At 34.2% G+C, this 16,218-nt stretch overlaps 1 protein-coding gene across 5 annotated transcripts in view; it reads right to left on the bottom strand.

Moving 5' to 3' along the window:
* NCKAP1 (NCK associated protein 1) overlaps positions 1–16,218 on the bottom strand; it is a 102,806-nt gene that overhangs the window by 28,064 nt on the left and 58,524 nt on the right. For all 5 annotated transcript variants that reach the window (XM_025849027.2, XM_073881621.1, XM_073881624.1 and 2 more), the window contains 8 exons: positions 13,642–13,787; positions 11,636–11,768; positions 7,485–7,604; positions 6,726–6,865; positions 5,757–5,888; positions 3,042–3,260; positions 2,733–2,863; positions 2,353–2,450 (listed from right to left, as the gene is read on the bottom strand). In XM_025849027.2, the coding sequence (XP_025704812.1) occupies positions 2,353–2,450; positions 2,733–2,863; positions 3,042–3,260; positions 5,757–5,888; positions 6,726–6,865; positions 7,485–7,604; positions 11,636–11,768; positions 13,642–13,787 (1,119 nt within the window). The remainder of the gene's footprint in view (positions 1–2,352; positions 2,451–2,732; positions 2,864–3,041; positions 3,261–5,756; positions 5,889–6,725; positions 6,866–7,484; positions 7,605–11,635; positions 11,769–13,641; positions 13,788–16,218) is intronic.

Genomic DNA, 16,218 nt, shown 5'->3' with positions numbered 1-16,218 from the left:
TAGTATCTCAGTGAAGAGTATTTTGAGATAACAAGTAGGCCAACCAGGCTGGAGGAGTTAAGGAGGTGAGAAAAGTGAAAGGCCAGATCTTATAGAAGCTTGCCTTCCAGTACTGTTAAGGACATTAAATGCCTTTAAACTCTCACAGATATGGATACAGATATCTAAATAGGCTAATCTGTTTTATTACATGACAATATTCAATCTACCAAATTAAATGGCAAAGAAGCACTAAAAATAATTCTACAAGTACCTATTATTCAGTCTGAAATAAAAAATAGCTGGTAAAAGTAAAATTCTTTTCTAGAACTGAAGAAAAAGAATATCTTGTCATAATTCTTCTTTTATACTGAAAAGAACACAAGAAAGTATAATGAAGATGAGAAATTGGTCCCCTAAGAACAAAAGGATAGAAAAGAGATCACGTATTTACAGGTCAATGAGTTTAATAAACAGCGGTGATTGCTTGTAAAGAACCAAAACTGTCATTGCAATGTTTATGCATTTAAAAATATATAAAGCATTCAGTTTGTATATTTAAAACCCACATTATAAAGTATCTAAAAGTTGACTTTTATACAAGAATTGTAGAACACTCTTTTGAAAAAGAACAATAAGAGGATAATGGACATGATGAATACCAAGTAATATTTTACTCAACGCTTATTGTGGGTCAAGAACTACACTCAGTACCTGTTTGACATGTATTATCTCATATAATTATCTCAAAGTAAAAGCTTAGTGAGTTTAAACTTTGTCCAAAGTCAAAGCTCTTAAATGAGAGGACTGAAATTCAGGGTAATTTCAGTCTTTAATTGAGTTCTTGTGGTGCCTTGGTGGCTCAGTCAGTTGAGAATACAACTCTTGGTTTCGGCTTGTCTTGATCTCAGGGTCATGAGATTGAGCCCCGCATTGGGCTCCGCACAGTGCAGAATCGGCTTGAGATTCTCTCCCTCTACCCACTCATGCACAGTCTCTCTAAAATAATTTTTTTAAAAAAAAGCTTGAGTTCTTAAACTTTTATTCATTCAGCAAAATATTTCTCACCTTGCAGCAATCAACTAATCCTACATATTTGCTCAATTTTCAGTAAATCAGATTACCACATTTAAATCTCTAAGTGCTACATTTAAAATGCAAGCTACTTATCAGTGCTATAACCATATTCTTGAGAAATTAAAAATGCAAGGCACAAGTAACCACCAAAAAAATTTCGCAAAGGGCACATTTTTTAATAACTTTTTTTAAGATTTTATTTTTAAATAATCTCTATACCCAACGTGGGGTTCAAGCTTACAACCCTGAGATCAAGAGTCTCACACTCCACCAACTGAGCTAGCTAGGCATCCCGAAAAAGGTACATCTTAAAATATGCCCTCATCTATTCTGTTCTTAAAGTTGAAAAGTTTTAGTGGCTCAAATTCAAATTCTCTCAAAAACTTGATAGCTATTGTATACAGACTCATTCAATATAAATCACCTTAACACTGGGATATTTCTAAAAGGATTTAAAAAAAAAGTCATTTAAAATGCCGTTGCTTCAGCTCTTTTGTATCTTTAATAAAATGCTAAGCATTCTGTTTTTTATTTTTTTTAAGATTTTATTTATTTGACAGCGAGAGAGGGAACACAAGCAAGGGGAGTTGGAGAGGAAGGAGCAGGGAGCCCAATGTGGGGCTCGATCCCAGGACCCTGGGATCATGACCCGAGCCGAAGGCAGACGCTTAATGACTGAGCCACCCAGGCGCCCCAAAATGCTAAGCATTCTAAAGGCATATTTTTTATCCAGCTTAAAGCACATAAGATAATTTAAAAGATTACTTAATAATAAAAAACAAGGAGCTTAGGGGTGCATGGCTGGCTCAGTTGACAGAGCATGTGACTCCTGATCCCGAGGTCATGAGTTTAAGCCCCACACTGGGCGTGTAGAGATTACTTAGGGGGAAAAAAAAAAACAAAACCCAATGAGCCTAATAATGTCTGTAGTATAATCTGTGGAAAGTAATACATTCAACTACAAATTCAAATAAATGACTTTGGCTGGAATTTTGAACAGTTATTCAAAGAAAAGCATCATGGTAAACAGAATGAAAACATGACCAAAGGTCAAGAAATCTGAGTTTTAGTCTCCTTTAGCAAGTCATTTCACCTCTCTAGGCTCTCAGTTTTTTCATCTGTAAAAGAGAGTACTAAATGAAAATGCTATTGAAAGGCCATGCTAACTCTATAATTACATATGAGAACTTTCAGGTTGGATTAAAGTAATTAACATTCTAGGCTTACTGTTCATATTCTTGAAATGTTTTTCAGGAATTAATGTTTCAAAGCTAAAACTGATATAGACTGTATTACCTTAAGTTCAGCAACTTGTGATGAAATATGCCACATAAGGCTCTCACTTAGGAACTTCATACCATATGGGCCTAGGAGTTCTGATAATGACCTCATTTCTGAAAGGAAATGTAATTAATTTTATACTTTGACAGAGCAAACACTTTAAGAAAATGAATATTAACATACTGGAATGTTCCATTATAGAAGCAAATTATTAATGCAAATATCCTGAGAAGTCTCCAGAATAAAAAAGGTAACACAAATGCAAAGGTAAGTCTAAGATATAATGTATGATTATGCATTGAATGAATGTAATTGAATGAAAATAGTCATAACAATCAAAAGTCAAAGGAATCAAGGTTTCTTCACTCTATAAAACATGTCATAGTTTTATTCACCTGATATGTCAGAATATTCCTCTGCATTGAATGTTAATTCATTTTCTGTAGGTAAGTTCACAAATGCTTTCATTGCAGGAAAATAAGCTATATGACCATTGCTGACTTGTCTTAACAAAGTTTCCAAATACCTAAGGAGAAAAAGTAAATTTATAAAAAGGAGAAATTAAGTCAAAATTTACTACGGTATACATTCCTGCGTAAGTTGACTGATAACAAAAATGAGCACTTACTGATAAAAAAATAACTTCCTTAAGCAGTTCATTACAAAGTAACTTTTTATCACTCCAAATTTCTAAATGTGCTTACCAATTTGTATACAGACTTGTAATGGTGGGTTCTCCATGACTGTCTAAATGTTGTGTTTGTTGAAGAAGAACATTATTAAATACTCTTGTAATATCAATTTGCACATAGTTTTCTATTGACTGCAGTACAGTCATGTATGCTCTTACACTTGTTAGAAGCTCTGATGGTTTTGCAATTTCCTGTGTGGCTTGATTATACATAGTCATTCCAACAATTGACCTGGGGAGGGGGGATAAAAGAACTGACTTTTGCATACGTAAATAGGCCATTCAACCTACTGATACCTAATATTAAATAAGCAATAACAGTTTTAAATACAATTTGTTACAAAGCCATGAAATTACTGTCATTATCTTCCAAAGAAACAACCTTAAAAAAAGAATGAACACCTAAAAGCTACAATAAAGTAGAAATATGATTAAATATGATTTAAAAATTCTAATTCAATATTAAAAATGATTTAACAATAAAGATGGTTTTAAAAATTCCTTTAGGGGCGCCTGGGTGGCTCAGTCATTAAGCGTCTGCCTTCGGCTCAGGTCATGGTCCCAGGGTCCTGGGATTGAGCCCTGCATCGGGCTCCCTGCTCAGTGGGAAGCCTGCTTCTCCCTCTCCCACTCCCCCTGCTTGTGTCCCATCTCTCACTGTGTCTCTCTCTGTCAAATAAATAAAATCTTTAAAGTAAATAAATAAATAAAATTTTAAAAAAAATTCCTTTAACAGGATAAACCGTCTGTAGCAAGTACAATGGACTATCTAATCCATAGCTCAAATTTACCTGGCTATTACGTGCCGGTAAGTTTTTTTTTTTTTTTTGGCTTTATACTGATCATCCTCATATTTAAAAGCCCTATGATGTAGTTATTATCACCACCATTTCACAGATTAAAAAAACAAAAAACTAAGGCTCAGAACTCAAGTAAACTGATTAAGTTCACTCTGTCTGGAAGTAGTAGATCTAGGGTTTGACCCCACATCTGCCTGACAGTGCTGCCACTCAACAAAATGCATGACAGTCAAAACAAGGCAACAAACAAAAACTTTATTGTTTTTTAATTATTTGCAGCACATAAAACACAGATCTGTTATGTTTATATCCCAATAAACTATAAGCCTAGGAGGAAACACAAATTTTGAAAATACTTTCCTACCTGAAATTTTCCTACACTGGCCACCCCATTTTACCATCTTTAAAACCCCCTAAGCATTAGATTTGTAAAGATCTTAAACTTGTATTTGTAAGGATAAATCTTTAAAGACGACAAACCCCATCAAGAGAAACAATCCCAGAAGACCCACTCAAGGCAATAACTGCTATCTTTGTATATAACCCCTAAAGTCCTAAGATTGTGCTCAAGTGATCAGCAAAAATCAACCAACTAATACAAGCTATTTGTTTTGGCATAAAAATCTTTCCCAGGTAAACAAGTTTACAGCCTTGCCTTGATCCTGATAACTAAGTAGATGTTTTCTCAAAAGAACATCTGCTTCTCTATGGATTAATAGACCAGACTATGTACAGAAGGAAAACAAGGGAGCTGTAAAGTGAACCCTATCTTCCGCCCACCACTCTAACAACCCCCACCGAGTTGAGAATAATAAATACCAGAGTGCATAATATCCCTTTGGTCTAAATACTATACTGGGTTTCACTGTCAGGATGCCTGCCTTACTAAAGGAAAGCAAAAGACAGTCTTTGTTTAACACGTGACTAGGCAACTGATGATTTAACACACAATTTAGTGCCCACTTATATATTCTCCTATTTTGTTCTCTAACTGTTGTAGTCTTCTCACAAACTGTAGCTCTGAACTTTATACTATTTCATTACTACTTACGGTAATTAACACAATGTCAAGCATATGGTAAAAATACTACTTGTTAATGACTATAAAACTTTGAAAAATCCTTGGCTAAATTTTGTTTTATAAATTGCTCTAAGGCCTTCCAAGAAAAACTTCTCAAATCAATCTATATTTTCTTTAATAAATAAGTGTGTAACTTTAGAAAAAAGGTTGAAGCAACATTTATAAAATTGAAAGGTTTCTGATATCACATGTAATATGATTTCAAGAAACATATATAAGACTTATAACACTCTAATTAGGAATGTCTCAAGAGTCTAGAATTCTACTGGCTTAAGAGCATATATTTGAATTCAGAAAACATAAGAATTCACTAGTTCTGATGTTTTCAAACATTTAACTGTAACCAACTAAAAGATCTGTATCTGGCATACACACGTATGTATAAGTGAAGAGTTTCATGAAGCAGTATTTATACTCACTACATGCAGTGCACGGATTTTTTCTGTTCTTCCCTGTTTCTTTTCCTTCCCTGCCTCTTCTTTCTTTTTTTAAATGCTGACTACAACCTTCTACACTGATTTCATGACCCTATTTGGTTGCTACCTGTCAGCTGAAATACACTGATTTGCTCCAATCTTCCCATTTTGCTTATAAGGAACCTAAGGCTCACAGAGATTAACTGGCTTGTCCAGTGTTACGACAGTAGTTAATAACAAGTATGGGACAAGAATCTGGGTAATTTAAGTTAATTGCCAGTTCACTATTCTCTATGCTTCCCCATTCATTATTCTCAATACTGTATCAGTTCTACTAATACTTTTCCTCATAAAAGTAAACACTGTATGGATATGAAGAACATAACAAACTCATTAACTGACCAACAAAAATAGTTTATATTCTTTCTTACTTAGTAAAGCGGATTTCCAGATGAGAAGTCAAATATTCTCGTGGGGTAAAGGTATGTTCCCAAACCACCATGTTTGGTACGTAATTTATAGAGAAACACAACTCAGAAAGTGCAGTGTGCAATTTATCAAGGCTGAAAAAATATTAATAAACAGTAAATAAAATGTTCATCATAGCAATACAAAATTACTTTTATAAACATATCAGACCTTATTTGGGGATAATAATTGCAGAATTCAGTATTTTTCTTTCTTAAACTGACAAGTTCAAAATCTTTAAGGGTATTACTAACATGAGAGCAGTTTTCTAAAGACAGTAACACTCATTTGTTTCTCCATTCAGATGATAATGACTATACTGATTTAGTATACAAGTAAGAGCCTATTACATGCTCATAAAGACAATCATTTCCCAAATCTTGCTGTACTTTCTGTATTGGAGGAAGAAAGTTGTCTACAAAAGAGCAAATAGCTTGCTCAACATAAAAAAAGCAAGTAAGTAGAAAATTTATTTTAAACAATGTTCATGCATTATTGCCCACCAATGCCTACCCTCCAAACACACAATCCTTAATAATATCTAGTCTGATATACCCACTTTAAAAATGATATATGTTCTAATATAACACATGCCAAAATAAAGTCTCAGGCTATCTGATTTTAAATAAATGGAAAACTATGGATTGCTTATATAGTGTACCCCTCCAAATTTTTAGACAGATTCTTGGCCTTCAGTATTCAGTATATAAAGACAAATATTACCTATTACATGAATTTTCTTCAAAAATCCAAAATCTGTATTTTGGAAATAAGCACTAACTATTCACATTTACAGAAGTAAAATAGTTATAATAAATGACTAAGAAATGAAGGATTTATAATTACTAGCATTCCCTCAGTACTAATGCCATACAAAAAAATGAAAAACTTCTACCTATAACAAAAAGATATAATAAAAATGGATGACTTACTTGGTCACTACCAGCCTGTTTTTCCTCATACTCTCAACTCCTGGTTTTTCCCTTTCAGGTTCCCCTTTCTTACCAGTCTGTTTTTTTGACTTCTTATTCACTGCTTGACTAATGGTTTTGGCACAATGCTTCGGTAGCAACTAAATGTAAAAAGAAATGAAATCTTACATTACATCAATTATTTTGAAAAAACATTTAACTATTTAAGCAAACCTTAGCTGAATCCAGACAATGCAGCAAATACCATCTAGCACTAAGAACAGAGGTATAAGTGAGATGCAGTTTACCTAGCTAGCTAGTTCGGGGAGCTCACACAGCTTGGTAGAAAAGAGAAACAGGTAAATCTTGTGTGAAGAAAACTTCATAGAGGAAGTTATTACCAAAGCAAAAGTTTAAAGGATAAGTAAAAACAGACTAGGCAAGCAAAGAATGAGAACATTTTACTGGAAGGAAAAGTTCAGAATTTAGTGAGAACTACTAGATGGTAAAGCATCAAGTGCAGCAGGGTGAAGTAGACAGTTTGAGCTATGAGGAAGGGATTTGAATGCCAAGCTACAGGATGGATTTTAAGCAGTAAGTAATCCTAAAGACAGTGGCAAATTTTTAAAAACCTAAAAATGGAGTTTTATAAGAAGAGGTAATGAGATTTACTAAGAGTTTAACAAAAAGGACAGAAAATTAAAAAAAAATGGCTAACAGTTCATTTTCTTGACTTCATACACAAACTTCCTGTCTGTAAGGAAACATGTGAATTATTACCTGGTCACTAAGAGTACACTGTTCTGTGCAAATATCAGTGATGAGATTTCGAGCTTGTTTGGCCATTTCATCCAAGAACATATTACATAAGGAAAGACTGCGATCTCCAATATGATGTCGCTGTCAAGGCAGAATAATAACAACAATAATAAAAGTTATAAGAAAGTAGTTTGAACTAAAATACTTCTAAATAAACAAGGAAAATAAAGTTAAAGTCTATTGTACACGGAAGAGTGGGGGTAGGGAATGTTCTAGATCACTTTTATCTCTTGGAACTAACTACCATACTGTATTTACACAGTTGACAAAGTATTTGGTGATTATGCAAGTAAAGTATGATTGTAGGGATCTTAGAGTACCTGTATTTCAATATGAAAAACTATTAACTTAATTTCAATTTTCGCAAGGTCCTACATCCGGATCTTAAATACTAAACTACCAATCAGAGGATGTGAAAGAACACATTTAGAGTAATGTTTTCTAATCTTAACTGATATGTATGTGTGTATGTATATATACACACACACACATATATACTATATATACATATATATATATAAAGATCTTATAAACAGAAAAACAAGTATTTTTTTTTTAAGATTTTGTTTATTTGACAGAGAGAGAGACAGCGAGAGAGGGAACACAAACAGGGGGAGTGTGAGAGGGAGAAGCAGGCTTCCCGCTGAGCAGAGAGCCTGATGCAGGGCTCAATCCCAGGACCCTGGGATCATGACCTGAGTTGAAGGCAGACACTTAATGACTGAGCCACTCAGGCACCCCAGAAAAGCTTAAATATTTAAATTGTCAGAAATCAGGTCAGTAAAACAAAGAAATTCACAAGGCATTTAACTCCCTAAAATCAAACTTTTCTGAACACAGTGGGGGAGGGGGGAATGACACATTATATTTAATTTTTAGGAGATTAGATATGTGTATGTAGACATACACTCACTCAAATCCATCCATCTCTATAGAATTCTGTATCTTTTTAGTTTTGGTGGCTATCAATAATTTAATAGGTTTTTCTTGTCAATAGTAACTGGAATGTTGAGTATATAATGCTATAAAATTTTGCACTACACATTAATAATACTTTACAGAGATAAATTTTTGAAAGTTTACCTTACCAGATCTTCCATAATTATGTAACAAATATACAGTTTACATATGGTATTTCTATGCTGCTAAAATAAATGTAATATACAAGAATATAAAAATACTTAAACACCTAAAGTAACCGTTCCTAGATCTATCATGATACTTTAATGTATTTTATTCTAAATGCCCTTGAAAACTTTAAGAGGAAGCCAAACCAAAAGGAATCTCCAGGCCAGATACAATTAAATACTGGTTCACTTTACTTGAGGAAATATTTCAAATTATAAACATTTAGGGTTTTATTTAACCAAATTCTGATTCCTGAAAGATGAAACATGTCCCTTGCTATCACTTATTCCTGAAAACAAAACAAAAATTAGTATTTCTTCAAATGTACTAGACTTATTTAAAATACAAATCTGGTACCATTACTCCTCTACAATGGTTCAGAAATGCTGAGACTGGATGAAAAACAAAACTAAAGCCTCTCCATGATCTGCCTCAGCCTTGGGCTATATATAGTACTGAGAACAGATTTTAGGAGAACAATGCCAGAAGCAGAGAGACTACTTAGGAGACTTCAATGATAATGCAGGAAAAAAGATGTGGCTTTGACAATGATGAGAAGTGGTAAGAGTTTGGATACATATGAAGCCAAAAGGCAAAAAAGACTTCAAAGGATGGTGGTGGGGTAACATGCAGAGAAGCAACAGTTCTATTCTGGATATGTTACATTTCAGATGGCTAAAAGCACCTGAACTGGAGCAGAATACCCAGAAAATCTAGATCTGAAAGGTCTGGAGTGGAGATAAAAATCTGGGAGACATCAGAAATATGCTAGGTGAAATAAGCCAGACACAAAAAGACAAACACTACATGGTTCCACCTATATAAACCACCTCGAATGTCTCTAAATTTTTAGAGACAGAAAATAGACTAGAGGATACCAAGAGTTTGGAGGGATGAGAAATTACTACTTAATGATTATAAAGTTTCCGCTTGGGATGACAGAAGTTTTGAAAATGGATAGTAGTGGTGGTTGCACAACACTGTGAAAGTAATTAATGCCACTGAACACTTAAAAATAATTTAAATGGCACATTTTTATGTCATATATATAACATACATATATTACGTATAGATAGATTTTAATCACAGAGGTTTGTTTTAAAGATTTTATTTATTTATTTGACAGAAAGAGACACAGCGAGAGAGGAAACACAAGCAGGGGGAGTGGGAGAGGGAGAAGCAGACTCCCCGCTGAGCAGGGAGCCCAATATGGGGCTCAATCCCAGGACCCTGGGATCATGACCTGAGCCGAAGGCAGTTGCTTAATGAAATGAACCACCCAGGCGTCCCTTTAATCACATTTTTTTTTAAAAAAAAAAAGGAACGGGAGCAGAGTGCAAATTGTTGAAGATTTAAATGCCTGGATGAGAAATTTTTACTTTTTCCATATGCAAGAGACAATCAATGAGGATTCTTCAAGAAGGAAAGAGACACACTGATGGCACTGTATTAGATGGTCTTAAAGGCAGAAATACTGAAGGTAGGAAAACTATTTAGGAGTACATATGAAGAGTATTACAAATTTGAGCTACAAGAGTGACAAAAGAAATGGAAAGTAGAAGACAGATTCACGAAATGAAACCAAACAAATAAAATTAAGAGGATTTCATGGGTAATTTAATGGGAAGGATGATTATGAGGAAAAAATTAATAGTATATCTTAGGTATAAAGCTTGAGGATAAAATCTATTGTATCTAAAAACTCTATAAAAGTATTAAATTTGGTGGTGCTGATATCCTCGCAGGTAATAATCCTAAAAGCAGTCCTTACTAAATTTCCTGCAGGCTAACCTCTGTCTCAGGGTCCGCTTACAATGAATGTACTGCTGGAATACAATCTGCAACAGATGTTACCTAATGCTTAAAGACATTAATAATGCTACTGCTATTAGTTTCTTTTCTCCAAGTTCTGTAGTTCTAAGTAAAGGGATTCAACACTAAGTTGAGAAATAGACCATTTAGGGCGCCTGGGTGGCTCAGTCAGTTAAGCGTCTGCCTTCGGCTCAGGTCATGATCCCAGGGTCCTGGGATCGAGCCCCACGTCAGGCTCCTTGCTCAGCGGGGAGCCTGCTTCTCCCTCTCCCACTCCCCCTGCTTGTGTTCCCTCTCTCTCTCTGTGTCTCTCTCTCTGTCAAATAAATAAATAAAATCTTAAAAAAAAAAAAAGAAATAGACCATTTAAGGGCACCTGGGTGGCTCAGATGGTTAAGCGTCTGCCTTTGGCTCAGGTCATGATCCCAGGGTCCTGGGATCGAGTCCCGCATCGGGCTCCCTTCTAGGCAGGGAGCCTGCTTCTCCCTCTGCCTCTGCCTCTCTCTCTCTCTCTCTCTGACTCTCATGAATAAATAAGTAAAACATTTAAAAAAAAATTAAAAAAAAATAGACCATTTAAATTTTAACATATAGTCTTACCATGCTTACAAAGTGGCATTTCTTCTTTAAAGATTAGAAGAAATACTGAGTACATTTTTGATACTTACTACTGATAAAACTACTGAGTAGTTCAATTATTTAATAAGTATGTGTGCCTGTATGTATCTTACAAATACTAATAATGTTAATTTTGTTTACTATATCATACTAAGAAGTCAATGAAATTCCTCTTTGACATGTTTATGTTTACAGTCAGTAAACTGTACATTCAATTTTCAACTCTTTTCAATAATAGTTTAAGAGAAAAAGCATAAAAAATCAATTACTGTAACTTTACCATAAATATGAATACCTGACCCACCATTTAATAAATGTAATTCCAAGTGACTTTATGATATGTTCTTAAAAATATGTATGTGCATTTATCCATCCATGCAAATAAACATTATATCTATTTTAACCTATTCAAACATTGTTCTGATTCTGCATAGAGAGAAATTAGGTAAGAAGCTAGATTAGGTAATTGTGACTTTGTGAAATCTAGCCAACTACATGTTTGGTCCAGTGTATTCTGCATATAAATATAAATCACAGTACTACCCTGAAATTACCTCTTCTGGACACAGTTCATGTGTGCAACTCATAAAATGAGTGCAAAGTAGTGGAAATGCAATTGAGTATCTTGACTGAGAGGGTAACTCCAAACACTGCTGAAACATCTTCTCAAAAGCACGACTATAAAAACTATATAAGGAAACAAATTAAAAATTAGAATCACCCTTTTTATAGTTAAAAATTTTATGATACAATACTTAATTTGATTCCAGTGAATGAAAGTTATCAACTGAAGTGTATTTTTCCAAAGAGTATGTTTTATACACCAACAGTTACAGAGTAATAAAAATATTATTTGTGTAACAGTAACAAGTTTTAAAATAAAAAATTTACACAAAAAATAAACCATATCTATGGCATATGAATATATGACATTCAAATCTCACACTACCTACTTTTATCAAAGGCAAGTCACTACCAATTGTAAGAACCACCACTATTTTATGTACCACTAAGAAAGAAAAACAGTGTCAATTAAACAATGATGCACCATCAATTTTAAATTACTTCCCGATTTAGGAGATATTAAACATAAAAGAATGAGTCAATAAAATATAGTACATCTTGGAATGGTAAGACAACCAGAAGTAGTAAACATGTCTTTATTTTGGATGTAACAGGCAAAATAAGAATGTGATGAGAAAAAAATGAATAAAAATTACTTACATATGACTGAAAATCACACATTTTAAACATTATTAAAAGTATTCATATTTCCAAGGAAAGGGAAGAGGAGTTTTTAATCACAGTAGCCTTCTTTTACCAATAGGAACCTTTCTGTAGCTCAAATATATGCAAACATAAAATGTTCCATTTTCTTTCCAAGTCAGACAATAGTATAGGATTCCAAATAATCTTAAAATTCTTGCAAATTTGACATGTGATATATTGTTTTTCAGTGATATACTGTGTTTCAGGAGTTTCTATAAGAAACCTCTCATGCCTTCCCTGTTTGGTGATTTGGATTTCTTGTGCAATACTGCTAATTAAAGCTATCCTAACAAACTGCCCAAATCAGTGTGGACTGGGGTATCTTCCAAAATAAAAACAATGAGAAGCTATTCATAATAATACTTTTCAATACACAGAAACTACTATCACTACCCACTGAGATTATCTCAGCACTGTAGAAATAAAGGGACATACTAGGTTACTCCGATCAGCTTCTATACCGTAAAAAAAGCCAAGAAGCAGATACAGAGTTGATACTGCAGAGCTTTGGAGCCAGAATATTTATGTATTAAACCTGGTCCCACTGTTTATTAGTCTGATCACAATCAAGTTCATTTATTCATTCAAACATTTATTAAGTACCTACTATGTTAGACACTAAAAGAACAAAAGCCTGACCTTCCTTCAAGGACGATATTATATGGGGAGTAAGAGAGGAAAGAAAATAACTAAAGAGGCTATGATAGGAGCAAAGGAAAACAGAACACAATGGAGGGAGTAGTCACCACACCATCATAATATTAATATCTAATTACTGCAAAGTGAAATTACTTGTTATATAATTTCCAACATTTGCTCTACTTGACCCTGATTCACAACTTTTTTTCCTTTATCTAATGATGTGAAAGACGGTCTTAAGGCAATCTGAAGAGACTGTTTTTTACCTCCTCAAAAAAAAGTATAAAAATAAATTCACAACAGTACGAGTTGCTCTTATAAAGAATTAAAAAAAAACAAAAAACAAAAAAGACATGATCCCTACTTGGTAGACTTCCTTTTGTTAGCAAGTTGTCAACCATTCCATTTATTTATTTATTTTTAAAGATTTATTTCTAGGTAATCTCTACATCCAATGTGGGGCTCAAACCCACATGGAGATCAAGAGTCACATGCTCCACTGATGGAGCCAGCCAGGCACCCCTATTCCCTTTATTCATAAGAGTCTATTACTCAATGGTCTCAAGGATGACACTATCATAAAAACGATCAACAAAGAGATCTTTGGATAATAAAAATTTTAATTTCTAATTTAAAAAAAATTACCACATACCAAAATATGGAGAGATCTGATGTTTCCACCAACATTTCCACCAAGGAATCTACCATCTTTGTATGAAAAATTATTGTATTCATCATCTTTCCAAGTTCTCTGTGATCTGCAAGGCCAAGTGAAGCCTTAGAAACACTAGTGTATGCCTGCGAAAGTAAAAAACAAAGGTAGTTTAAGCAAAGACCAATGATTTTAGCCTTGACATTCTGCTGGGGAAAAAAAAATACCCATTATTGAAAATTTTTAAATATTTATTCCGACACTGTATCAGTGACATCACATTTTTAAAGTTGTCAATAGTGACCCAAACTTGAAATTCCTATCAAAAAATTCTTTAAATAAATAAACTGAAATACTACTGCCAATAAAACAAAATCTAATATATGGGTCATTCATCTAGAACCCCAAAGGAACTGAAGTTACAATATTAAAAGTATAAAACAGTGAACTGTCAAGTTAGCTCTACCAAAAGAAATTTTCCATCTAGTTTGAGGGAAAAAATACATGGGAAACACTCAGATGAACGTAAGTATTGTACATGTTCACTTACTGAGGTTTTATAGTAATTAAAACATACTGTACTAATGATGAATTCTAGAAAGAACTGAAGATAGTAAAAATTAGTGTAGCTTGACCAACAGGGTGATAGAACTTAACTAAAACCATCAGGATAGGTTTAAAGGGAAAGAAATTCTACTATAAGGGTACCAAATCAGAGAGCAGAAACCTGTCCATGGAGAGTAGGCATTCCAGAAAGGCACAGAACAAGAATAGATGGAGTGTCTACAGAATAAATACTGTTCACTATGGCTACAGTAAAGTGAAAAGCGAGGAAAGAAAATGGTGCAAGAAGAGATTCAACTAGATCATGTAGACCCCTATATACCACGTTAAAGAATTTAAATCTTTTGGCGAACCAAAGGTTCTGTGCAGTGGCCAATTATTGTTTTAGAAAGATTATTCTATGTGGAGGAGGGAACTGGGGAAAGGTAGACAGAAAGGGAATACGAGGCAGAGATCTGTTAGGAGGCAGTGGTGGCAATAATCCAGACAGGATTATGATGGTCTCGTCTACAACGGTGGTAGTTCGAGTTTCATCTGGGAAATGATTAGATAGATGGGCAACAGAAAAATTATGAACGATGGCCAGGATTCTGGTTTTGGGGGATACTCCTTCATGGATCCCATGTGTGCCTACACATCTTCAATATGCCAAGAATTCAAGGCCCAGAGCACTCATTACTCAGGCCATTTCTCAGGGTTGTATTTGCAGCTACCAAACTTGAGGAAATGAGGCAATATCTACCTCTGGATCAAAGAGCCAGAATTCTTACTGTTGATACGATGGAGGGTTCAACAAATTCAGTGCTCCTTAACTGCAGTACAAACCTACCGCATACATAGCATTCATCTGGGTTCCTCTGGGCCTGCCACCATGGGTCATGGAAGCAAGAGAAAAAATGAAACATATATGTTCATGCTCATGCTGCCTCCTGTGCAATGAATAATTAAGTCCTTTGTCTCTGATGCAGGAGCCCCATATGTCTTCTGCCAGTTTCCACAAAACAGTAGAGACTAAAGAATTATTTCTTTGTAAATTGGATAAAAATTGAATCTCAGCCCCTACAATGGCAAGGGGCCACAACATGGATGGTTACCATTCATTAACACAGAAACACCACAGAGAAAACAGTTTTGTATTTTGTTGTTTTGAATTAATGAAGAATAATGAGGGCAATATTCTGATGGCAAGGTATACTCCAGATATATTTTACAAACTAAGTCTAACTGAAGTTTAATTTATTTTTAATCAGCTTTAGAGTATAAAGAGGAACCACGTTTGTGGCCAGGAACTCAATAAAGACTTCCACTAACTGACCCCCATTTCAAAATTTCTGAATTAAAATATCACTGTGGAAATAATTTCAGATGAAATGGATGGTGACAAAATGAGATGATTTAATTTAGAAGACTCATCTGAAATATTTAACAACAATGAAAAGAAACTGGTTATAAAAAAAAAAAAACAGGTTTAAATAAAAGTATAAGATAAGAACAACCCAAGTAAATCTGATGACAGAAAGGAAGAAGATAAATAAAAGTGACCAAAGATGATTAAGAGACTACCAGAATACATAAGTAAACAAGATGCCTTAGGAAGTAGGAAAAAAATGACAAATACATGGAGAAGGAATTCTTTAAGATTAGGAAAAAGAAGAATATGACCTATAAAAGACCAATGATCTTAGGATCAAATTGGATAGGACTCCAATGGAGGCATAAAACAATTATAAAATTCTCCCAAAGGCTTATCATTCTGGCCCTGCTCTCAAGAATTCTGATATCTAGAGAACTGTACACCTCTGTCGGGCCCCGTGTTTATACTGAACTCTTATCCCTCTATCTGACCACTGATAGGTCAGATCATTCATCTCTCTTGTGAAGATTTGTTCCTTCTTGTAGTAATATTTAACACTAAAAAGTCTCTTTACTTGCCCTTTGCCTACTGTTTGCCCTTTTCCTGTGTAAGCTATTTTCCTATTCAATTTCTACCCATCTTTCAATGTCTGGGCAAAA

Source organism: Callorhinus ursinus, unplaced genomic scaffold (genome assembly GCF_003265705.2).
Source record: "Callorhinus ursinus isolate GAN/ISIS: 27379988/994484 unplaced genomic scaffold, GSC_fseal_2.0 scaffold2, whole genome shotgun sequence".
Taxonomy (NCBI): Eukaryota; Metazoa; Chordata; class Mammalia; order Carnivora; family Otariidae; genus Callorhinus; species Callorhinus ursinus.
Note: the sequence above shows the minus strand (reverse complement) of the source record. Positions and strands in the feature narration are given on the sequence as shown.